This window comes from Microdochium trichocladiopsis (genome assembly GCF_020744255.1).
Source record: "Microdochium trichocladiopsis strain MPI-CAGE-CH-0230 chromosome Unknown B0I36scaffold_1, whole genome shotgun sequence".
NCBI classification, from domain to species: domain Eukaryota; kingdom Fungi; phylum Ascomycota; class Sordariomycetes; order Xylariales; family Microdochiaceae; genus Microdochium; species Microdochium trichocladiopsis.
Genome location: NW_025763544.1, coordinates 59,856 through 83,969, shown reverse-complemented (window position 1 = coordinate 83,969; position 24,114 = coordinate 59,856). Strand labels below are relative to the sequence as shown.

At 55.4% G+C, this 24,114-nt stretch overlaps 7 protein-coding genes across 7 annotated transcripts; 4 read left to right on the top strand and 3 right to left on the bottom strand.

Annotated features, from left to right (window-relative positions):
• Positions 1-700: 700 nt before the first annotated feature.
• B0I36DRAFT_279804 (peroxisomal copper amine oxidase) lies at positions 701-3,261 on the top strand (the record flags this gene model as incomplete). The annotated part of the gene is made up of 7 exons (XM_046151460.1): positions 701-1,009; positions 1,067-1,638; positions 1,727-2,036; positions 2,120-2,131; positions 2,187-2,292; positions 2,352-2,726; positions 2,846-3,261. 7 exons carry the CDS (start codon positions 701-703, stop codon positions 3,226-3,228), a joined length of 2,067 nt encoding a protein of 688 aa, XP_046017629.1. The 3' UTR covers positions 3,229-3,261.
• A 1,196-nt stretch (positions 3,262-4,457) lies between these two features.
• On the top strand, positions 4,458-6,253 carry B0I36DRAFT_234890 (amino acid/polyamine transporter I; the record flags this gene model as incomplete). The annotated part of the gene is made up of 5 exons (XM_046149354.1): positions 4,458-5,043; positions 5,107-5,446; positions 5,504-5,778; positions 5,849-6,082; positions 6,144-6,253. 5 exons carry the CDS (start codon positions 4,458-4,460, stop codon positions 6,251-6,253), a joined length of 1,545 nt encoding a protein of 514 aa, XP_046017628.1.
• Positions 6,254-9,921: 3,668 nt separating this feature from the next.
• Positions 9,922-11,846, top strand: B0I36DRAFT_308907 (uncharacterized protein). Its single transcript, XM_046152064.1, has 2 exons — positions 9,922-11,313; positions 11,455-11,846. Exons 1-2 carry the CDS (start codon positions 10,081-10,083, stop codon positions 11,680-11,682), a joined length of 1,461 nt encoding a protein of 486 aa, XP_046017627.1. The 5' UTR covers positions 9,922-10,080; the 3' UTR covers positions 11,683-11,846.
• A 902-nt stretch (positions 11,847-12,748) lies between these two features.
• Positions 12,749-14,235, bottom strand: B0I36DRAFT_356983 (uncharacterized protein; the record flags this gene model as incomplete). The annotated part of the gene is made up of 2 exons (XM_046157729.1): positions 12,749-13,941; positions 14,001-14,235. The coding sequence occupies 2 exons, from the start codon at positions 14,233-14,235 to the stop codon at positions 12,749-12,751; spliced, it is 1,428 nt and encodes a 475-aa protein (XP_046017626.1).
• A 2,166-nt stretch (positions 14,236-16,401) lies between these two features.
• Positions 16,402-18,257, bottom strand: B0I36DRAFT_279799 (major facilitator superfamily domain-containing protein; the record flags this gene model as incomplete). Its single annotated transcript, XM_046151459.1, has 5 exons — positions 16,402-16,823; positions 16,877-17,420; positions 17,479-17,613; positions 17,681-17,922; positions 17,989-18,257. The coding sequence occupies 5 exons, from the start codon at positions 18,255-18,257 to the stop codon at positions 16,439-16,441; spliced, it is 1,575 nt and encodes a 524-aa protein (XP_046017625.1). The 3' UTR covers positions 16,402-16,438.
• Positions 18,258-18,788: 531 nt separating this feature from the next.
• Positions 18,789-20,767, bottom strand: B0I36DRAFT_370665 (glycoside hydrolase superfamily; the record flags this gene model as incomplete). Its single annotated transcript, XM_046159932.1, is given in 3 exon segments — positions 18,789-19,001; positions 19,017-20,602; positions 20,752-20,767. 3 exon segments carry the CDS (start codon positions 20,765-20,767, stop codon positions 18,789-18,791), a joined length of 1,815 nt encoding a protein of 604 aa, XP_046017624.1.
• Positions 20,768-21,170: 403 nt separating this feature from the next.
• B0I36DRAFT_235661 (uncharacterized protein) lies at positions 21,171-24,093 on the top strand (the record flags this gene model as incomplete). Its single annotated transcript, XM_046149414.1, has 7 exons — positions 21,171-21,288; positions 21,360-21,445; positions 21,755-22,126; positions 22,194-22,399; positions 22,567-22,974; positions 23,040-23,798; positions 23,934-24,093. 7 exons carry the CDS (start codon positions 21,171-21,173, stop codon positions 24,091-24,093), a joined length of 2,109 nt encoding a protein of 702 aa, XP_046017623.1.
• Between the last annotated feature and the right edge of the window lie 21 nt (positions 24,094-24,114).

Genomic DNA, 24,114 nt, shown 5'->3' with positions numbered 1-24,114 from the left:
GGGAGGGGAAATAGTCATCCTTGCACAAGTGACAAGAGGAAAGGTATGGACGGCCTGGGTCACCTTCTATGGTAGCACCGCTTGAATCCGCACCCCTCATCGCCACGGCGTCTAGCTCGACTCGACTCATGTGGGGATAGCCCTAAATCGACGGGAGTCGGGCCCGGCAGTGGCCTGAGGGACATGCCCAGATACGCTGATAAGCGCGCTTGACCAAACTGGAAGTCCTGGGCGGGCCCCGAGCCAAAAGCCGCTTATCACTAACGGGCGGGCTAGTCCCCGGGATCATCTGTCCATCAACGCGGTGTTCAGCTTCCATCCATCCAGAGTGGCCACGACGCACAATTGATCAGCGCAGATGGGCTCTCCTCCGACTCGCCGGCAAAAGTGAACGGAAATTGCCTTGACTCTTGCCTATTTGTCACGAGTCAGAGCCCAGGTCATGGCGAATGGCGAATGGCGAATGGCCGAATCGTTATCTGTCCACAATGGTTTCGTCTCGCCTGCTCTTGCTTCAGGCCCGTTCCGCTCCATTGCCACCAACACAGGCCTACCCATGAATGTATAAATACCTGGACAGGTTGGCGAAATGTTCTCATCCATGCAAAGGGACTGTGCTTTCCAAGGCCCCGCACAAAGCCGCCAAGATCAGCTTCGCGTCTTATGAGCCATCGGAGCCCCGGCACTTACACACACCACCATGAGTTCAGCGTACAGCCAGGCAGACGGCCATCCCCTGGATCCGCTGACCGCGAGCGAAATCAAAACCGCCATCAGCGTTATTAGAGCCGAGCACGATGATGTCGCCTTTGTCAATATTGTATCCCTTCACGAGCCACGGAAGGCCGAGATGACCGCTTGGCTCGCGAATCCAGGCAAGGCTCCCAAGCCCGCGCGCGTTGCGGACATTGTGGTAATCGCAACCGGCGGTCAAGTCTTCGACGGACTGGTGGACCTGCCAAATCGCACTGTCATCAAATGGGAGCTCTTGGACGGACTGCAGCCCATCGTAAGTTTTGGACAACCTAGAGATAGAAGGGCAATCCATGTGCTTACCATATCATAGATCACCCTGGAGGATCTGAACGCCGTTGAGCACGTCTGCCGCACAGACCCTAAAGTGATTGAGCAGTGCGTACTAAGCGGCATCCCCAAGGAAGACATGCACAAAGTCTATTGCGACCCATGGACAATCGGCTATGACGAGCGCTTTGGGAATCAAGTTCGCCTGCAACAGGCACTCATGTACTACCGCCCTAATATCGATGACTGCCAGTACCAGTTTCCCTTGGACTTCTGCCCGATCTACGACGCAAACAAGCAGGCTATTATTGCCATTGACGTTCCAAAGATCAGACGGCCCCTGCGCAAGGCGAACATTGAGCCTATCAACTACCACCCAGCTGCTATCAACAAGATTGGCGGGTATCGGAAGGACTTGAAGCCCATCAACATTACCCAGCCAGCAGGTGTTTCATTCAACATTACCGGACGTCAAATCGAGTGGCAGAATTGGAAGTTCCACATCGGTTTCAATTACCGGGAGGGCATTGTTCTCAACGACATTTCATTTAACGACAGAGGGGAGGTTAGGCCCATCTTCTACAGACTGTCCCTTGCTGAGATGGTAGTACCCTAGTAAGCCTTGGTCTCCACACTACTACCCGCAACCACCCTGGTTTCATTGTAGTCTCATGGTTCTTTCCTTCTGACTGTGTTGGTTCAGCGGAAACCCTGAGCATCCTCATCAGCGGAAACATGCCTTCGATCTTGGCGAATATGGCGCCGGCTACATGACCAACAGTCTGGCCTTAGGGTGTGACTGCAAGGGCGCGATTCATTACCTGGATGCCGAGTTACCAACCAGGGACGGAGGAATTCGCAACATCAAGAACGCCATCTGCATTCACGAGGAGGATGCTGGCATTTTATTCAAGCATACTGATTTCCGGGATGAGTCAAGCATTGTGACGCGAGCTCGGAAGCTGGTCATTCAGCAGGTGTTTACCGCAGCCAACTACGAGTACGCAATCCAGGTATGTTCAAGCAGCAGTCCACTGCATTTTTCCCCGGCTTGAATGATCTTTTCTCAGAAAGAAACTAATAATCGTATGTTCAGTGGATATTTCACGTGAGAAAGCCGTCAGAAGCTAGATGGACATGACGTAAGCTAACTGTCGAGGCAGCAAGACGGAACCATTCAGCCAGAGATCAAGCTCACGGGTATCCTTAACACATTTGTTATGAATCCTGGCGAGGATACCCACGGCTGGGGCACCCAGGTTTACCCTGGTACGTCAAACCCTACACAAATCAAGACCGTTGCTGTTCACTCTAACCACTTACTGTAGGTGTCAATGCACATAATCATCAGCATTTGTTCTGCCTTCGAGTGGATGCAAATATTGATGGATCCAACAACACAGTCTTCATGGCTGATGCTGTTGCTTCGGACGCGCCTGTTGGCAGCCCGGAGAACTTCTACGGCAATGCTTTCTCAGCTCGGCGAACCAAGTTCAGCACTGTTGCTGACTCCATGACGGATTATGACGGCAGCACGTCTAGGACTTGGGAGATCTGCAACACGAACCGCCTCCATCCATACAGCGGGAAGCCCGCCAGCTACAAGCTAATCAGTCGCGAGGTGCCGGGCCTTTTACCTAAGCCCGGATCTCTGGTCTGGAAGCGTGGTGGTTTTGCAAGACATGCCGTGCATGTCACCAAGTGTCAGTCGGCAGCCCTTTTGGCCCCAGACCTGCGACATCTCCCCTGTGCTTGGCGAAAAACAACCCTGTTGCTCGCTCATGGATTTCTATGTTTTCTGACCATACTCTGTCTAACTTAGATGCCGATGATCAGCTCTGGCCAGCTGGGCGCCATGTCCCCCAGACCTCAGGAGAGCGTTCACTCGGTCTTCCAGAATGGGTAGGCGACGGCAACGAGTCAATCGAGAACACAGATATCGTCCTATGGCACACATTTGGTGTCACTCATATTCCGGCACCGGAAGATTTTCCCGTCATGCCTGTTGAGCCTATCACTCTGCTTCTCAAGCCTAGGAACTTTTTCCTGAACAGTCCTGTACTGGATGTACCCCCCAGTTTCGCGAGTACCCCCAGCCAGGTTGCGGCGAACAACAGTGGGGTTTTGAATGCCCCGGACACTACAAGCGAGCTTGCGTTCAATGGTGACAACTGCTGCGGCCGTAGCACAACTTCAAAGCTATAGACAGACAAGGCCACAATAGAATGCTCTTCAACCATTAAACCGTGGTTTTCTACTACTACGATAAGTGTGGAAGTCCTCCTTCATGAAAGTTGCGGTAGAACTGTCCCGGAAAGGTCAATGAGCAATAAAAGCTGATTGACAAGCATCAAGTGATACCAATGAGTCGACGCCTTTGTCTTCATGATTCCTACATTCAGACGAACTTGTTCATCTATGTGCATTACTACCGTTACGCAGAAGACTTTGTGGTCCCGCAGGACCGAGACAACCTCCTCTCGTCTGGGCCCTTGGCAACGCTGTACGCACGGACCAACCTACTGAGACGCCTAGTACAAACCATCTACATATGCGTATACGCTTGTATAAGATCTGAGTCGTCATGGGGTTGAAATATGTCAAATGACGGCGTGCGAGCACCTCGATGTCCATAACATTGCCTTCTTGCATCTGGGTTCATCGATGACAGCACGGCAGACCTCACGATCTAGACCCTTGACTCTGAGCTAGTAGGAGGTCGACGAGCGGGGTTGGGAGCTGATAGCTGGGGTGGGTGCACAGATAAGCGCGGTTGCCGAAATGGGCAATGGCTTCCAAGGTCTTCGCGATGCGATCAGCCACGAGCACACCGTCCATGCTAGCATTCAGCTCTGCTGCTTGGCCATCTAGGAATGGGTCCCCGCTCCCAGTGGGCCCGGATTCCAGCTAGTGTAGAGCTTATCTCTGCCCTCCTGTAGGTTTTCAAGAGGACGACAAGGTCGATACACAGCCCCTCCCCAAGCACCAGCGCCGCATTTTGGGACGCATGATTGCGAAGGTTAGTAGAGATAGCCGCGCGTCGCCGAAAAGGTACTAGGGCTACAAGGTCTACGGCAGCCATAATGCGGGGGGCAGGTGACTACGGAAGAGATAGGCCTGGTGTGATAGCGCAGGTGAAACAATGGTTGCAAGGCCACAACTTCAATGGATAACCGAAGTTGTTGAAACACAGCGGCAGGCGCAATTCCTCTGACGCCGTTATCAAAAGAGGCGGGGGGAAGGACGGCAGCAGATATCGGCATAGCCAGAATATTACCTGGCGACCTAAATACCAGTGAGTGGTTTTCATCATTTGGCTACGCAAAACTGGCCAACAGCCAACGCCGAAACTCGTCCATATCATAAACTATCAACATTCCATTTCTCACGCTGTAGTCTATCCAACGGCAAACTACGACAGCAAAGCCGACGCAATGAAGAGCGAGGCCAACGCATCTCCTCCTAAGAGCCCTCGGGAGCTCGAGGCCACCGAAAGCATAGCCAATGGTCACATCGTTGGACATGAGGACACAGGCATGAAAAAGACCTTCAGCTTCTTGGGCATTCTAGCTCTCGGGTTCAACATCTCGAATAGCTGGATTGCCATCGCCTCCTCCTTGGCTCTTACCATCGCTGCCGGCGGCACCGTCACTATCCTTTACGGCATCCTGGTTGTTGGCTTCGCCATGACCGGCACCGGAATCAGCTTGGCAGAGCTTGCCAGCGTCTACCCGACTGCTGGTGGCCAATACCACTTGACCTCCATCTTGACTCCCGAGCGCTTCAGCAAAGGGCTTTCCTACACCTGCGGCATGTTGGGAGTCTTCTCCTGGATCAGCATCGGTGCTTCGATTGCCTTGGTCATAGCGCAGGCCATAATGGCTTTGGTAATCCAGTACAATCCCGACATCAACGTCCAGTCATGGCATTACTTCCTTTTCTACGTGGCCGTCCATCTGATAGCAGTGCTGCACAACCTGTTTCTCGCACAGAAGACGGAGTGGATCTACAAGCTTACCTGTAAGGACAATACTTCGTATCCTTTGCACATGCTAGAAGAAGGCTGACTCAGGTTCTGACAAGTTTATCTCACCTTGGGTTTGTTCCTGGTTGTTTCCATCGCGTGCCCCACCCGGACGGGCGCGAGGGCGGATTCCTCCTTTGTCTGGACTACCTTTTACAACAATTCCGGGCTGTGGCCGGATGGAATCTGTTTCCTGACCGGCCTCTCGGGTCCTTCCTTCATGCTAATCGGGCTGGATGCCACCATGCATCTCGCCGAAGAATGCAGCGCGCCTGCCAAGGTCATCCCGAGAGCCATTGTCTCGACGGTTCTGGTGGGATTCTTGACGGCGTTTGCCTTTGCTGTTGCCATGTGCTATAGCACGGACGACTTTGAGTCTCTCCTGGTCACGCCTACAGGGTGAGTTAACTAGTGCCTTCGGACAGCACGACCGCGACTGCATGGCTGACTGCGTAGATTTCCAATTTACGCTCTATGGCAGACAGCGACAGAGTCGCAAGCAGGCGCCACTGTACTAATGGTGGCACTTCTGTGCGTTATGATGTCAGCCCTGAACGCGACGCACCAGACAGCTTCTCGCCTCACCTGGTCGTTTGCTCGGGATGATGCTGTTGTCCTGGCCAAGTACCTGAAGCGTGTCCATCCGAGGCTTCACATGCCCGTCTACGCCCTCTTCCTGAACTTTGTGTTCTGTCTGATCGCTGGGGTTCTGTATGCAGCATCAAGCTCTGGTATGTCCCCCACAACCGGTCTCGGGAGATGGACTCTCTCTAATCTGATCCTCTGGAATAAATCAAAAAGCATTCAACGCCTTCATCGGAACGAGCGCCATCCTATCTCAACTCTCTATTACCATACCAATCGCTCTAATACTTTATCAAAGGCGCTCGTATGCGTATCTACCGGCATCACGCTGCTTCCGTGTACCGAACATGGTTGGCTACTTTTGCAACATCGTGGCCGTGGCATGGACAACCCTTGTCACCGTGATATTCTGCTTCCCCACTGCGGCTCCAATTACAGGAAACAACATGAGTACGTGATTTTTGCCTGGGGCAGAAGTCAATCAAATGAGCTGACACATCACCTGAGACAGACTATTCCTCCGTAGTGATTGGGGTCGTCCTCATACTTGGGGCTTTCAATTGGGTGTGCTACGCTCGAACGAGATATCAGGGACCGCGCCTTGAAGCGCATTCGCACTGAAGGGAAGTCCATCGCAGGGTGGCTACGTGTATATCTGGTCGCGGGTTTGGCAGGCCATTGTTTGTCGCTGGACTGCTTGAGCGTCCAAGCTCGGTTTTCTCCTGAAATCGGCCCATAGGATCGCCAGAATCCCGTTACCATATATTACGAGGACGTCCTCGTTAGGATATAGCAACAAGATATTTCGTGATGACATAACCTTTCTGCAGAACAGCCCATGTGACAATAACCCAAAGAGTCATACGTCCATCTTGGCATAAAACACCCTGATTGTGGCGCATCTTGGTAGAGCATGCTGAGCTTGTAGACATGGCCCTTCTCCTTTTTCTTTAAGAATGCCTACATTGACTTTCGGAACGCGCACCGCTGGTTGAAGAGCGCTGTCGAGAGCATGAAGATTCTTCAAGAGGAAATGATTTGCCCTACCGAAGCAGATGATGTGACAGCTCCTCCTGAGAATTTTGCGCGCCCATGCGCGTCACACGTGAAGAGAGGAACGGCGCGAGAAACCCTCAACGCATAGCTGAGTATGAGAAACCCTCCAGCAACACATGAAGTCTGCGATGAGCCTTTCCCAATGCGGTTCTTTGTGCTGATTCATATACGGCAGTCACGTGAAGAACTTTGCCCGTGGAGGGCAGACTTCCCTACATCAGGGAGGGCTACGAGGATCAGGAAACTCTTTTTTTGGCCAATGACGTATCACAGTCAATTTATTGCACACTTTATTGTTGTCGGCCTTGATCGGCTTAGAGTATTTCAGATCTTCCAAAGTACGAACTGCGATACCACAGAAGAATAATCATTAGAAACCGGCGGCTGAATGAAGAAACAGGTCCAATACTGGAAGGAGTCCCCTAGGAAAACGTGCAGAACAGCCCTACTACAGTCTCGGAAAGTTGCTCGGCCGATCCAAGTGGGTGCGTATGCTACCTGCGACGGCCTCCACTTCGGCGCGGACTTTTCCCTGGATCGCTAGCAGACCCCACGGCTCCACGCTGGTTGGCAGATCTACGTCCCTCGGGTTTGCGCCAGAGGGAGAGGGGAGGGGCGCGGCTTGCGTCACTGATGGGGCTCGAGACATTACCACAAGGCCACGCGCGTCGAATACGATGATTGGTGACAAGGCGAGATGGCGAGCTGCAGCGTCCGAGGAATATCGCCGGCCAACAAAGTGAAGCAGTGCCGGACCACGTAAGCGTTGATTGCGCGACGAAGCAGCCCATCAAAACAAGCAGGCCCAAGGATAAGCCGAAGGACAAGCGATGCTGACCTGCTGCCCTGGACCGCCCCCGTCACAGCCGCACCAGCCTATCCTGGCCGAGAGGGCAGGGGTTGGCGGAATTCGTCATGTTGCACAGCCCTTTTTAGTTAATTTCCCCATCGTCGACGCTGCTGAACACGAGAGGCGGCGTGCACACGAGAGAGGGGAAGGCCAATGACTTTGGCTATGCTAGTGCATATCCCAAGCAGAGCAGCATCGCAACGCGACAGCAGAAGCATACATTGGACATTACGCGGCCCGATCGATCAGGAAGGGGATGGTGGTCATTCCATTTCACTGGTTTCTCAATAGAGACGCCGCTAAAGAGGCTCGGCCGAGTTGCCAATCTCATTGATGGACGCGGCACGAATAGTGTAATGATGCCACAGATGCACAAATCGAGCACTGAGGGTGGGACGCATGTTTTTAAATACCAGACATGCATGTGGAACTTCAGGGTCCTGACAGCAGAGCATAGGCCATCACGGAGCAGCTCTTGGTAGCGGTGAAGGCAGAGAGAGAGGGCCATGGCAGGCCAGGCCAGGCCAGAGCCGCGGCGTAATAACATTCTGCCGTCGTATTGGGGCTGGGCCGCAACATCTGCTGCCGTTGCACCTGACCGGCGCACAGACTCTGGCAGGAAACGCGAGTGATTAGCTGATTAGATTGGGGCGGTCGCGAGATGTTTTCGGGGAGACTGCCCTGAGCTAAAAAGCTTGTGCCTGGCACTAGACGGGGTGCGCGACCGGGGTTGTCGGGGTCCTGTCAGGGGCGACACTTTTGCTTGTGCCTCGGGTTCAGCTCAGGGGCAGAGCTAGAAGACGCCTCTCTGTGCGAGAACCACGCGGGCTCTCGTTGGCCAGCGGGAGTGTGGTCCTCGACCTGTGCAGTCAAACGCCCAGCACGTCATAAACAGATTTTGTGGCGCAAGAAGGGCCGTTATGGCAGTTGAGGCCGCGACGCCTCACTTGCGGGGAGGAGCAGCTGGGCGGGCGTCGCGAGACAAAGAGCTGACGGGAGGCTCAATGGCGCCGAAACCCACTGCCAGAGCGGCGATGTTTGCAGTTGACAGACTTCGTTCCAGGTGACATGGAGTGGTCCTCCGGTCAATAAGACGTGCCAGATAAGTACATGTAGCAACGTCACCGGGCTGTCTAGTCGGATAACCCGGCAGGCGGCCTGGAGATCAGGCACATCAGCATCCGCCCGCGAGATGCAAGATGGGGATCGCCAGGACGGTCGCCCGCGTGGGGCCAGCCGAGCCAATGCCTGAGGGCGAGGGACAGAGGGCCGAAGGAGTCGAGCTGCGCCACGCCCGAGCGCAGATGAAACAAGCCAGCCCGCCTCGCCTTGTCTTGCCGTGCCCAGCCAGAGGGGACGGACGGGAACAGCGCCCATCTGCCTCGCGTGGACACTGAGAAACGTAATCATGCAGCGATCATGCAGCGACAACATGTAGTTCAGCAACGCGGGCAAGGTCAGTAATGTGCAGACAAGAGACCAGGTGGGTGCACTGCATGGCAAGAGACCAGCCGCTACCGAGGCCACGAGGCCCCCTAACACAATGCGACGATGCCATTTCCATGCCCCATGTCCCATCTCCGTCCCATCTCCAGCGAATCTTGGGCGGCGTAATGCGGTTGTCATGTGCGGGCAGGGTCGTAGCCAGCCAGCCAGCCAAAGGTCCCTCGTCACCCGTCCCCCAGAGGGCTCATTTACAACAGCGTCGCCTGTGCATCTGGAGGCAGCCAATCAGTCGGCCCACCCGTGGTTCCTCCTCTCTCCACCGCCCATGCACGCTGTGCCCCTGATCGTCCGTGTCCTGGGTCCTCTCTACTTGCCAGTGCCCGCTCGCCTCAGCCAGGTCCCAGCAAGCCTGAGAAAGAGGAGGCACAGCAACTCAATCAATGTCTTGCCGCACTTGTTAGCTGATAATCATTGCGAGACTGACACTGCCATGATGGACATGATGCAGCGTCTCGTCTACCCCTTTGGGCCGCACATCCCAACCTGCTGGGCCCGCTTGCTGCAGCTCACCCCAGGCCGTATTTCCGGGTGGCGCCAACGACGCGCCGGCCGTTCTACAGATGGGGTCCCTGCTAGGGCCGCCGTGGACCGCCTCGAGACTGGAGAATAGGGGTGGCGCGATGGTGGCCTTGCTGCAAGGTACCGCCGCAGGCCCTCCACCGCCATTGGCCCATTGTCGAATCAGGCACATGGGTGTTGGTCCATGCAGCAACTCGAAACGCTCGCTGGCCACTCATGCGCTAGGAGTGATCACTGGTGTGGTGGGCTCCCAGCACCGGTGCTTGCTGATCGACGGGCTTGGCCCCTGCGGACCGCTCTACAGTACATTACCTCTCCAGGCCGCTGCCTCGCTTCGTCTGCCTCTGTCACTGCTTTGCTTCTGCCTCCTTCTCTTTTGCCTCGGTCAGGTCTCGTCATCGATTCGACCGCATACGCTCCTTTGTTTCGTCGCTGAGACTGTTGTGCCAGTCCGTGTTGTGGTCTCGACCACCGTCCACTCGTTTTGTGAAGCCATCACAACAACATCCCGTTCACCATGAAGTACTCTGCTTCTCTCGCCATTGCCGGCGCTGCCGCCGTCTCGGCCGTGGCCGTGCCCCTCGAGGCTCCCATCGACTACTGCCCTGTCGTCGTCAAGACCATTGGTCTCTCCTGGATCGAGCTGGAGCACTTTGAGCCGGCTCACACCGTGCCCCTCGAGGAGGCCCAGAAATGTATCGAGAACTCCAAGCCCGACCCGGCCATGGTCTTCCCCAACCTCAACCTGACCGCCCCTGCCGAGGACGACACCTATCCTTCCGGCAGCGACGACAGCTACCCGATCGGCGGTGCCTACCCGACCGGCGGCTACCCTGCTGGTAGCTACCCAGCCGGCCACCTGAGCAGCTCGTACTCGGCCTCGGTCGCTGCGCCTTACCCTACTGGCTTCGCCAACTTCTCTTCGAACTACCCCATTCCTCCCACTGGTGGTCTTTACAGCAGCAAGTCTGCCAGCGCCAGCAGCGTCAGCGCTGCTGCAAGCTCCAGCACCAGCTCCAGCAGCGCCTCCGCCGTGACCCCTGCTGCCATCCGCAGCAGCACCAGCTCTTCCAGCTCTGCCTCGGCGACCGCCTCGTCGAATGGCGCCCGCCCCACCGGCTGCAGCACCCCTCGTGTCCGTGTCGAGTGGGACAACCTGAGTAACACCCAGCGTGATGCCTACGTTGCCGGCATTCGCTGCTTGATGGAGAAGCCCTCGAGCAACCCCAAGAAGTTCCCCGGCTCCCGCAGCTTGTACGAGGACCTGTCCAGTCTGCACCAGCAGGTCGTCAGCTCCGTTCACCAGAGCGGAAAGTTCCTCGTCTTCCACCGCTTCTACGTCCACATTTTTGAGAAGCTGCTCCGCGACCAGTGCGCCTACAACGGCCCGATCGCCTGGTGGGACGAGTCCAAGCACGCCGGCAAGTTCTCCAGCGCCGACCTCTTCACTCCGCGCTGGTTCGGCGCCATGCCCTACGCTGTCAACGGCCGTGGTGTCTGTATCATGGAGTCTGGCTTTGGCAACTATGAGCCCAACCTCGGCCCCGGCGCTGCCATCAACAACCCCCACTGCCTGTCCCGTGCCCTGGATGACCAGTCGACCCTCGGTTGCGGCCCGTCTTACGTCGACAACTGCGCCAAGGCTCAGAACTACGATGCCTACCGCCAGTGCGCCGAGATGACCTTCCACGCCTACGGACACAACGGTGTCGGCTCCGTCATGTCTAACGTCGCCACTTCTCCTGAGGATGTAAGTATTCTGACCGCAGTCCCCCACCCCGTCCCCACAAAAAGGAAAACTCCAACCCCGAACCCCAACCATGATCCCCAGCCACAACACAACCTCCAGAACACGTAGAGAACGTCAGCTAATCATTAATTCAACGTCGAGCCGCTCTTTTTTTTGCACCATGGATGGATAGATCGCAACTATCGCTTCTGGCAGAACCGCGGAGCGACCCGGAACAACGAGATGGGCGGCGCGTTCAGCTCTACCAACTCCCGCCAGGTTCTCCCCAGCGACACGCTCCCCGCGCTCGGTCTCGTGCCCGATGTGACCATTGCCGACGTCATGAACACCGAGAACAGTTACCTGTGCTACCGCTACGACTCCGAGTAAACTCGGAGTCGCCCTGACCCGACCCGGCTTGGACACTTTTAATAGAGAAGGGGTATATATATATCTACGTATATATAGACGCTTGCGGTACCAGTATATATAATCAGCACAGTTACATTAATCTTCATCCAATTCAAGGCGGGACATGACCTGGTTGCGAAAAGTTGTCGCAATGTGACATTGTGAATGCGGTGGAGACTTGACTGGTTCGTGACAAAAGTGGGACCGCAGTTGCAACCGGTGGTGTCTGGACAACGGCGACTACTTGATGGCTGACATGGTCACAACTTGACAGTTTCATTCATCTCATTGATTCTGGTTCTGTTCACTCGGAGGTCTGGCCATGCATCTGGATTGCTGCGCACCTGCACATGAGGGTGTGCAAGTGACACTGGGAGTCTGGTGGGGACATGACTGGTTAAGACCCGTGGTGAAAGTGGGACTGCAATTGCTCCGTGCACCCATGAGTGGACGGCGGCAGCTACTTGCTGGCTGCTGTTGTGAGACTCTGGTCAGTAAGCATCATCTGACCCGAGCATCATCTGAATTGACTGTGCGTGTCGGGTGTGTTTGTGAAGTCATGCAGTTACCCACGCCCAGCCCGCTCACGCGCTCCATCGACTTCGGCTGTGCGCCACCGACGGACTTTGCACAATAGCACATTAACACAGCTGGCGACGATTGAGCATGTGCACCATCATCTTTTACGTGTGCGAGGCACGCAACCAACGTTGAAAGTAAGTGAGTATGAAGCTTTTTCATTTTTTTTTTTGCCCGCGGCTTGGGAGCAGGCAACCAGGCGAAATCCTGTTCCGGGGCTGGTGGTATCAACGTGCCTGGCCGCCATAAAGAAGAACCGGTGTGCGGAAACAAAGACAAAGACAAAAATAAAGACAAAAACGAGAACACGAAGATGGAAAAATCAAATCAAAACTGGCGGTCCATGCCATCGTACAGGGGGAACAGCGCTCGGGCCGCTGGCCCATCCTGTCCCCGCCCCTGTGCCATCAAAGTGCATCCGTCCATCCTACTGCGCAAACGGCTCCGTCTCACCAAAGTGCCTCACTCAAACCTCGTCAACCTCACCCATCTCTTTGTCGTCTGCGTCATTCTTCTCGTTGCGTTCCTGCACAGCGTCCAAAGTGTCCAGAAGCTCAATGCCTCCGGCAGGAGCATGGCAGGGCAGCGCCTCGTACACATGGTCCTCGCCCTCGTCCATCATGCGACGTCGTTGCTCCAGAGATAAGGTTTCCACCTCCTCTGGGTACATCCACAGACAGGGGCGGTTGTACTTGATGATGCATTTTGTGCAAGTATTGATGTTGGAATCATCTGCAACGCACTTGCCCCTTGTGCCACCTTTCTTGTCCTTGGAGCGGCCTTGGAGGAAGCACGGATCGCACGACTCACGAGACCAGTCCTTGCTGCCGGCGCGGAAGGCAATGTCAGGCTTCTTCCCCCACCAATGGTCCGGAAAGAGTCGGGTAACTGCCAAGGCATTGTCCTTGTATTGGGCGAGTCGCGGGAGGGTGATGATCTTCTTTGGTGACGTGATAAGCTTCCACTCCATTGTCAAGGTGTGGTGATTGTAGACGAGCTCCTGGAGCTCTCCCATTGGGTACTCAGCCTCTGTGAACCACTCGGTCGGCTCCCTCAGTCGCCAGCGCATGAGCAGCATGAGCACCTTCCACGCCTTGATCCACGCTTTGGGCTTCTTGCCAGTGGCCGCGTCGTGTCCGACAACCGCACTCGCGAAGATGTAGATGCTCTTCCACTGCTCGACTTGCCCGTCCGATTGGTCGGGATACTCGAGCCGCACTGCAAGCCGGGACACAGTACTGTTGTTCTCGAAGAGGCCCACCTCAGAAGCCTGGTGCCAAGCATATGGGTGACGGCTGCCATCCTCAGTCACCTCGAAACACAGCAAGGCTCTCTTGTTGTTCAAGCCACCAGCGTTCACAGCCTCCTGCGGAATGACGAGGTTGAGGTGCGGTGCAACAGTACAACTGTACTGCTTCGTTTTGCCAAGCTTGTGAAGCGTGATTGCAGTCTTGAACATGACGGTGGCTGGTCGCTCTGCAGTGGGTGAAGCGCGGAACATGATGTAAGTCCGGCCTTTCACGCTCTCGAACAGAGGAATGATGGCATTGCGGCCGTGGACAGCCAAAGTGCTGGCATCTGCAGCGCTGTTGTCCTTGCCGACGATGCTCAGAGTCTTCAGAGGGACTCCGACGTCGATCTGGGCGCGCGGCACAAACACTACAGTGAGACATGTCTGATTAGCAGGTGAACAGCGATGCTAGCATCAACCTACTCACAGTTCTTGCCATGGCCAGCTCTGAGGAAGCGGCACAGGGCCCAGCCATCCTTCTCTTTGACAAGCCAACCGTGCTCGCCTTTGGCGATCTTGATGGCGCCTCGGATGAGGTCCTCGGGCGTTGCTTTGTCCTTCAGGACGAGTTGACGCTTGTCGTTCAGGTAGTACTCGAAGTCGTCTTTGACCACGACGGACAAAGAGTCCTCGCTGGGCGCAATGCCCAGTGCGTCCGACATTTTGCTGGCAAAAGTCCGCAGGCAAAAGTCCGGTGGACTGCAGATTCGCGATCTCGGTGAAAGTGGTTATCAAGGTTGAGGGATCAAGATTGAGGAATTAGGGTTGAGGAATCAAGGTTGAGGAGTCAAGGAATGATCTGAAATTGAGGCAGACACTGAAGGTTGAGGAAGAGCTCAAGAAATGACCAAAGTTGACGGCGCAAGCAGTCGCAGAACTTCGCGATGTTGGACGAAGTGCTCGAGTCAAACTTGGTGGAAGGTGGAAAACCCAGCAACAAACTTGGTGGGCAACCCAGGAATTTTGGAAAGACTTTTCCAACTAGTTTGTGGCAGCACACACGCACCACAAAGGAACAGCCCCTCCGGAGAATTGTTCTGAGCTGGACCAGCTCGGTGTGCAGATAACCTGCTTGGCCTGAGGCCGAAACTGGCTAACTTGCTGCCACTCACGGCCGGAACAATGTTTCCCGCGGATCAATTCCGTTCCACTTGACTGGCCAAGATTGTGCATGGAGCCGTGTCCAAATCTATGGCTGTAGTGCGAATTATTCTACAAAGAGATGCAGAGACTCGCCGATCAATTTCACTTGTCGCAGTCCATGTCGAAATACAGTCTTCGTACTTCGAGTATATTGCTCTCCACCACGTCGTTATTTCCAGCTGACAACTCACCCGCATCCCACAATCCGGTCAACTATCAAAACTGACTACATTTCGGCATTGCCAGCGCCCAATTAGTAGGTAAAGTAGGCTGTCCTGCCACTGCCGGCGGGCATGAAAATTGTGGCTGGGGCAGCAGCGAGACACCGTCGTCTCAAACTCCGCCATGCTCTCGTGCATGTAGGTAGCTCTCATATACACCAGTTGCCAAACACTGTAGTATGGCCGTAAAGGGGGTTGCTTTGGCTATGGCGCACCTCCAATTGACTTCCGAGCATGGCCCCAACGCAAGCGACGCTTCGCTGAGGTGCGGAACGTGATTCGATTGTCACGACCCATATCTTGCTCTACCTGCCTCTGAGACTTGCTGGGCTCGTGATATCAGGTGAAACAAGTGGAGGTTATGCACATATCTAATCTCAGCCGTAGACCATGGATTCAGGCGCCCGTATGTGGCAAGGTCAGCACCTGCACACGCGTCACAGCTTGTGCAATAGCGTTCTTGTTGTGGCCCTGCCGAGCCCATATGCCTCCGAGTGCAGAAAACGCAACTTATGCTACGGCCGCTAGGGAGGTCCAGTAATCACCATGAATCACACTAGCATTCACTTTGAGGCGCTTGAGCCTGCTGCCCAGTCTGGCCTACTGCTGCTCTCTCGTCCAAAACCATGGACTTTTCGAAGTTGGTGTTCGGCTCCGGTCCCTTGGGCCTGGCCAGCTAGCACGCCGCCTCCCCGCCGCTGCTCATGCCCGAGAAGGAGGAAGTGGTCTGGCCAGGCGTTCCGCCTTCGGGGATTCCGGCTCGCGTCGTCGCCTCGGCCGTGCCATTGCTACGCACCGCCACATGTGATGTAGCATCTTCCACACTGAATCTTCTCTCTGCTCTTTACCCTTGTTCTCCAGTTTTGACATTGGCTCGTCTCATATCGCGATCCCTCCAAGCGGATTCTGCCGTCAGCTCACGTTGCTGTGGATCCATACCAGCGAAAATAGCCTTTGATTCCCTTTGCTCTTCGGCTCCTCCAGTTGCCGTAGCTCGCTTTCTTTCACCAGGTTTCAAATCCTTTCACCTTCTTCTCTGGTCTGACTTGTATTCGCTTGTACATTTCTTTCTTTAGCGCTAGGTCTTTGCGGATGCTTTCTTGTCTCTATGATCTTCTCTTCCCCTCTGCCCTCTTCTGCTTCTCGTCTCTTCTGCTTCTTCTCTTTGTACCCTAACTTCCTCGTCTCACTTTCCCCCTTTCTTTCCCCCTTTTCCTGTTGGGAATCCCTGCTTCTCCGACTCCACTCCTGTCCATGTTCTCTCTCATACTCATAGTGTTTCTATTTCCAAACTTGACCTGCCAATCTATATCTTGCATCTCAACAAAGTCCGCCGTTGGCTGGGACGCATAGAGGTTCAGAGGTTCAGAGGGTCAGAGGGTCAGAGGGCCAGAGGGCCAAGGTACAATCGTGTTGTTGATCAGATGTTCAGGAGTCTGTGAATCAGCATTGACAGTTCCTACTACAAGGCCGATCTATCTATTTCGAAGCAATAATCAAGCTAATAGACATATGTGAAATTTGGGTTCTCCTTGTCTGTCATATCCGCAAAGGCCGTCGCATTCAGTTCGTCCGTCTCTTCATATCCGGCAGCGCGCAGTGCCTCACGCTGCGCCTCCTTGCGTCTGTTCTCCCAGATAAAGGCATACCGGAAGACAAAGAAGAGAGCAAGCTCGATGCAGTTGGCGACCAGGAGAGACCCAATTCCCAGAGGGTAGGAGGGTGCTTGCTCCGTCTTGTAGAAAAAGGGGCTTGCGATGTTGCCGATGCAGGCGCCGAACCAGATCATGCCCGAGACGATCATCTTCTTGGACTGGCCGCCAGTGTTGGATGTGATAAGCGACAGAGAGATGACAAACGAAGCCTGGTAGGAGCCGGTGAGATAGCTACGGACAATGTCAGCGCGTAGACGGAAACAGCCTACTGAGGCATGACTTACAAGCAAATGAGCCGGCCAACGTATGCATTGGCTGGGGCAAGCAGGAAACCCAAGGCACCGGCGATTGTGGGCAGCATAAACAAAGCGCAGACGAGTGTGCGACTGTTTTGTGGCATGTACTTGTTCGCAACGGCGCCGAGTCCAATCCAGATGACGACAAGCACGCCCTGCGGGATGCCCAGAAGCGCCGTTTCCAAAGTACCGAAACCAAGGCCCTTGATGACCAAGGTGGAAAAATTGGAGATGCCGCCGTTCGGCACGTTGGCCACAAAGCCGAGCAGGGTGAAGAGCCAAGTCTTGTAGTCGAGGTAGGCCTCCTTGATCTGATGCCAGTTTATCCTGCGCTGCTCGATGCCGGTCTGGTTGCGCCGCATGCGAGCTACCATGATGAGCTTCTCGTCGTGCGAGAATCCCCAGATCGTGCGAGGTGAGTTGGGAAGGGCGATAACGAGCACAATTCCCCAGGCGGCACAGAAGGCGCCAACAACGAGGAACTCATACCTCCATGACTCAAGGGCGCCTTTGATGTTGCCGATGCCGTAACCTTTGTTGCCTGTTAGTCACCCTTTTTGTGCTGACAAGCCAGTGAATATCAATCTCACCAATGAGTCCACCTCCGGCAACTCCGATGCCGTTCCAGATGTACCAAGCAGCGATGCGAGACGGTTGTTCGCTTCGCGTGTAGTACATCGAGGTGATCAGCATAAAAGCCGGATCAGCAATGGCCTCGAATGCACCTGTAGGCGTAGGAAGAGTCAGTTGAGCGTGTATTTGGATGATGATCTCCTCCATTACTGTGCTTACCAGATAGGATTCTCAAAGAGAGGAGACCAGCAAAGTTGCGGGCGGCAGCTTGCGCCATGAGCAGGATACCCCACATGAAGATGTTAAAGGCCAGATACCACGCTGGCGGACATCTTTGCATGATGAGGTTGGACGGTATGGCCCAGATCAGCCAGCCAAAATAAAAGCTGCTCGATAGCCAGGAGTACTCTTCACCCTTGAGATCGAGTCCATCCTTGAGTCCGAAAATAGCAGCATAGGATCTGCACAGGGTGCTGTCAGCCAGACGTTCAGACGTTCCGTATCTCATTCACGAAGTGTTGACCCACAGAGTAGTCTTGTCGACGTAGTAGAAAAAATAGCAGATGCCCAGCAGGGGCAGAATGCGCCTGTCCAGCTTGCGGACGACAGCCTTTTCCTGAGCCTGATCAATCGACTCATCGTTTGGATAGAGCGCTAGAGCCTCGTGGTAGAGCGCGTGTTGCTGCAGGTCCAGATCGCACTTTGTGTCGCCAACCGCGGCCGGGCCGCCTTCTACGTGCTCAATGATCCTCTCGGGACTCTCGTCGAAAGACGTCTTACTCGATGCAGCAGCCATCTTCGTGAATGCTGACCGATCGTTTTGGTATTTCCGGTGGCTTGCTCGCGGGTCGTGTTGTGACAGATGAGATAAGGGCAGGACAGGAAGCACAAAGGTCAAGTTCCGGGACCGGCCATCTAAGTACGTCCAGTGACTCCCATAGGCCACGATCTGCACGCACCAGCACAACCTAGTCGAGTTGAGTGACCTCACTGGGCAGCTTCCGACGGCACGATCGCCGCTGTGGGGACCGTCGTGGCGCGGCTTGTCCAGTCTTAGCATAATTACCCCAAAGCCCCTCAAAGCCCCCCCCCCCCCCCCCCATGGGGTCCCACGGTGGCGGATCTCACGTGTGGAGGTCGGTCGCTGACTGCAGAACAGGCACGCATGTGGCTCCGCGACTGGTGGAATTTCCATGCCCGACACCAGAGGTTGTGGAGTATTTCCAAGGAGGCCAGCACATGGAAAGCCTCGCACACACACGCAGGAGGTGTTTTGGAGCCTGGCGTAGCCAACCCGGAGATCCCGAGCAAGAAAAAGAGCTCCACTCTAGCGTGATGTTCTATCGAGTCTATTCTGGAGGTCCAACCACCTCTTTCTCAGCGTTCGTGCAGCAGCTTTAGGCTTGCGGTCCCTCGTGAAGACACCTTTCTTGTTGCCGTCTATCCGTAGGATGAAGTCTGTCGGAGTCTGAAAATCGGCAAAGTTCCAGACGTGCTCGCCGACCACGCTCCCAATCCTGTCAAACACCCGATGCGTCATCTCCAGCAGCGCGACCTGGTAGTCTTCGGTCCAGGGAACATCGCCGACCGTGTGGAGTCCGGCCAAGGTGTCGGCTCCGTACTCTGTCATGATGATGGGCTTGCCATACATGGCCTCCCACTCGCGCAGCTCCGCTTCGAGGCCCTTTTCGGCTCCCGAGAGATCGCCCGTAAAGATGTACCAGCCATAGTAACGATTCAGGCAGATGACGTCAAACAAGTCTATGATCTTGTCCTCCTTGGGCCCGGCCTGTTTCTCGTTTGCATACCCGATGGGCCTGGTGGGATCGAGTTCCCGGGCGAGCACCGTCAAGGGCTCAAAGTATTGCCGAGAAGTTTCCTCGTGTGACGAGGGCTCGTTGGCAATCACCCACATGACCACACAGGGGTGGTTCTTGTCACGTTGGATCAGCTCCCTCAGGGCGTGCTCGTGATTCTTGCGTGTGACATCGCTGCAGGTGTCGGGGGAGAATGTCGGCTTGTGTGCTTTACCATGCCAGCCGGCCATGATGGCCAGATTCATGCCGACGGCAGGGGTCTCGTTGATGACAACAACGCCATGCCTGTCTGCATAGTCGAGCCACGCTTCATCGTAGGGGTAGTGGGAGGTCCGGAACGAGTTGGCGCCCATCCATTTGAGGAGCTGATAGTCGTGGACCATGAAGGCAGCATCGTGGCCCTTGCCGCGCACTGGGTAGTCCTCGTGTTTGCCGAAACCCGTAAAGTAGAATGGCTTCTCGTTGATGTGGATCTGTCGGCCGACCACCTTGACGGTCCTGATGCCGACATTGACCTTGTACTCATCCGCCGCGATCGGAACGGCGGAGGGAAAGAGCCGAACATGGAGATGGTAGAGATATGCAGCACCGGGCTGCCAGAGCTGCACGGAGTCGACGGTCAACGTGCCTTGAGCTCCCATTGCTTCAGCCACGGTTGACCCTGCTTCATCGACGAGTGCGACTTTGACCCTGTTGTTGCTTCTTGCTAACTGGGTGGTCGTGACTTGGTATTCGACAGTGCCCGTCTTGCCTGAATTGATGACATCGGTGACGACCCGGACATCGGTGATGTGGTTCTTGGGAACGCAGCACAGTTGCACAGACCGATGGAGGCCCGAGTAGTTGAAGAAGTCGTGTCGGACGATTTGCTTTCGCGTGCCATCTGCAGCGACCTCGATTTCACCCGGCGGAACGGTCTCCCAAGTAAGCTCGTTGTTCACCGCGATGGTGAGCCGGAAGGTTTCTCCCGGCTGTATGATGCTGGTAATATCCGCCTCGAATGGCATGTAGCCGCCGTGGTGCTCGACGACAAACGTGTCGTTGACATAGACGCGGCCGCGGTGTGTCGCAGCACCAACGCGGATGATGACGAGATTGTCTCTCCACGAGAATGGCAACGTCACCGATCTCTGGTAGAAGACCCAGCCAACATGCTTCTGGATCTCGCGCTCGGTAAATATGTCGTTGTAGCTTGCAGGCACTGGCGCTTGTAGCGTAGATGGCAAAGTCCTCGTCCAGGCAGGGTCATCGTTGAGGTTCGGAGATGCAGCCAGAGCAAAGTTCCAGATGCCGTCTAACGAGACTACCTCGCGAAGCGCATTAGCTTGGGGGCCCAGCATATTGTAGGTACGTTTCGGCCACGACGTGGGAAGTGAAGAATGCAGCAAGTCAATGAGAGGGCAAGTGAGTGCAGTCTAGGAGGAGAGGATGGCGAAGCGCTGACGACAGGGGACAGACGTTGGATCATAGGACCCGGCAAGTCTGCCATGGCAGTAGTTCCACTTCGCAAGTGTGTAGCCTTGACTCGGCGTGCTTGCCCTCCACAGCCATCTCCAACTTTCTCCGCACGGGGGCAGGCAGGGAGCCCTGGGCGGCGCCGCCCGTGCCGCAATAGTGGCGTCGCGTCCCCGCCCCAGGCCAAGAAGGTGGCCCGGGCAATTTTGCCCGGGCGGCTATTGTTCGGATCGCGGTTGGAGACCCGAGACCTGTACGAGCCAAATGAGGACTCGGTGCTGTGCCCATGGCTGGGCACGTGTGGTGGAGGAGTGGGGGACTCGGCGCCTGGGGTCGTCGAAGGGAGTGGATCGCAAAGGACGCCCCTAGCACGCCGAGTATAGTGTCCTGCATGCTGTACATGTCCTCCTTGGCGTCTTCCTCAATGCCATCCCATCATGGCAGCGGTGGACAGCGAGGCGGCCGAGCCAGAGTTGCCGTCGTGCACTGGCTGCCGCAGGCGGAAGCTGAGGTGCTCCCGCCAGACGCCCGCGTGCTCCAACTGCGAGCGTCTTCGTGAGTCCCATGGCAGCCAGGGCTCGCTCCTAGGCCAGTAGCTGAAAATATGCTGACTTCTGGCTTCTCAGAGGTTGCCTGCTCCTACGATGGCCAAAGGAACAAGCCGGGGCTCAAAGGTGGTGTCGTCGACAGCCTTAGCCAACGTCTTGCGCGGGTCGAGAAGGCAGTCTTTGGCCAGACCCAGGCTACCCACGCTGCTGGCCACGAAGACGTCGCGCCGCGCGGCTCTCTACAGACTTCGCTCTTGCCATCTGACAGCATTGGTGCCCTTGTCAGCGCTTGCTCAAACCTAGCCGCGGAGCTGAGACACCTCGGCCGCGCTCGCCAAGATGGCGTGTCGAGATCCCAGGACAGATTCGAAAGCCCCGGGAGTTCTGAGGGCCAAGCACAGAGCAGCTCGCGCAAACGTCCAAGGTCCGATAGTGACCCCGACAGCTTCACAGCGGAACATCTGCAACCACAGCGCTCTACAGGCTACCTGGAGCAACTGTTCACTGTAGAAGGCTTCCCATCATTTCCCGAGCATGTACTTGTCGACTTGATGCGAGACATGGTCGACGCGTACTTTGTGCGCATCCACATATGGGTGCCAATGCTCCACGAGCTGGCCATTCGCTCTGCTTTAGATGATGCAGAAAAGCGTGAGACACTCATGGTTGTCTTGCGCGCCATGACGATGGCCTCGCTACGATTCCTCTGCATAGGAGGACGTCGCCCCAGCACAGAGTATGTCGATGCACTGGTGAAAAAACTCAAGCGCGAAGTGCTGCTGGCAGCCATGGCTGGTCTCCAAATTGAGAATGTACAGGCATTGATCATCTTAGCATTCATGGAGGTAAGCTCTCCCCGTGGGGGGAAAGACGACCATGTGTTCCAAAAGCAGCCATTAATTACAGTGTCAGATTGGCGATGGGAATATGGCCGCAGCTTGGCCACTGATAGGGTCGTTGACCAGAACCGTCGAGTACTTGGGACTTTCCGTCGAAAGCGACGACCGTCCTGACCGTCCTGCATTGGTACCGACCATAGCAGCTTTGCCTGCGACTCAGAATTGGCTAGACGAGGAAGAGAGGCGAAGAGTATTCTGGAATGTCTTCATTCTTGACAGGTATTACCATCCATCGTGGTGCCCCATCGCTACTTAGCGCAGAGACAAGATGACTGACTTGCGTTTTCGACGAATAGGTTCTCGTCCTTGTCTCAGGGGTAGGTCGCTTTCGCTACTGGCCGTTCTTCCTGATCAAAATCACCTGCTGACATTTTGTGGTACCGCAGATGGAATACGAGTCTGACTGCTTCCGACGTATCCCGCCGTCTTCCAGTTGATGGGGGCAACTGGTTCCACAACAAGCCTGCGGAGACGCCATACTTCGGCATCTGGGACCGCTCGGCGGCCACGATCAGAACCCCGACGGCTCCCCTTCCGACTCACCACGAGAGTCCGGTTCGTAAGACTAGGTCCACCGCAGCCAGGCGGCCTGCTTTGATGGATTCTCGGCGGTGGGATGGTCACGGTGGTGACAGTATGACCAACGTCGGCGCCTTCGGGTATTACATCGAGTCCATCGAGTCGCTGAGCCAAGTCACGTCGGGTTTCCTTCAGGAGAGCATCAGTTCGCGCAATCCGAGCGAGCTTTCCAGTTGGTTGACGCGTTTCAAGGAAATCGACCTTCGACTGGTACAGTACGTTTGGCTTCTGACACGCCTCGTCTGGCTCTATTGTAGACTGACCATTCTCGTCCTTGCAGGTGGAAGATGCATCTGCCCAACCAGTGGAAAGATTCTGGCATGTCCCGAGGGAACATGCCTGGTGTCATGGATCCTAACATGACCATCGCGAACGCCAACCACAACATATCTATGATCCTGCTTCATCAAATGATTGCATATCCTAGCGCTGACGTGCGCTATCTGCGTCTCCCGAGCCAGCTCAGTGCAGAGACTTGCTTGGATGCGGCGCTCGAGACAACCTCAATCATTCAGCAATATCTGCGCGGGCTGGGGCCCAACCGACCCGTGTCACCGCAGATGGGTATTTGCGCGTTCGTGAGCGCGAAACTTCTTTTAGGTGCGACCGAGGATTCCCGCCGACTTGTCCATGTGTACTCTACTGACAAACGTCAAACTGCGTGCGAAACAGTCCACCACCAGTACTACAAGATACGGCTCCAAGACCAGTTTATGTTGATTGTGGAGGCGTTGGAACAGATGCACGGCCACTGGAGAGCCATGTTCGACGAGGCTGCAGGCGAGCCACTTGACCAAAGGCCACAGCCGTCTTTTTTCTCACAGCTGGCACAGCAGCTGCTCATGCTGCAAAGGGACATGTACAACAATCCTGACCGCCAGATGAGCATGACAGGATCCAGCGCCGAGCTCACACCTTCTGTATTGCCGCAGCCGCCACATCTGGTACCCACGCTTGGCCACCAAGCGCAGGAGCAGGATCCCTCAAACTCACAAGAACAGTTTCGCTCTGAGGCTCCACAGGCTGGTAAGGGTGCGAAGTCCACATTCCCTCGCCCGCATGACACAGGACTCCCGCCACCAAGCGATCCGCAAAGTAAACTGATTGGAAGATATGATAACGAACCGCCCTGGCTGACGGCACAACGTTTGGGCCCAAGCAGCACGGCTGACAGTGGTAAAACAATTGCGAGCAATGGTGTTGAGCACGAGCCGCATAACGTTGCCCAATTCTCGGCCTTTTCCGACATGCTGATGGACAATGACTTTTTGGACATGGACAGAATCATTAGTTTCGAGGATATGATGTACCCAGCCAATCTCGGTAACAACTAGCAGTGGGTTATAGTCTCGATC

Coding starts and splice junctions, on each gene's coding strand:
- B0I36DRAFT_308907 (XM_046152064.1), top strand. CDS start 10,081: ATGAAGTACTCTGCTTCTCTCGCCATTGCCGGCGCTGCCGCCGTCTCG. Junction 11,314..11,454: donor TCGCCACTTCTCCTGAGGAT/GTAAGTATTCTG, acceptor TTCAACGTCGAG/CCGCTCTTTTTTTTGCACCA.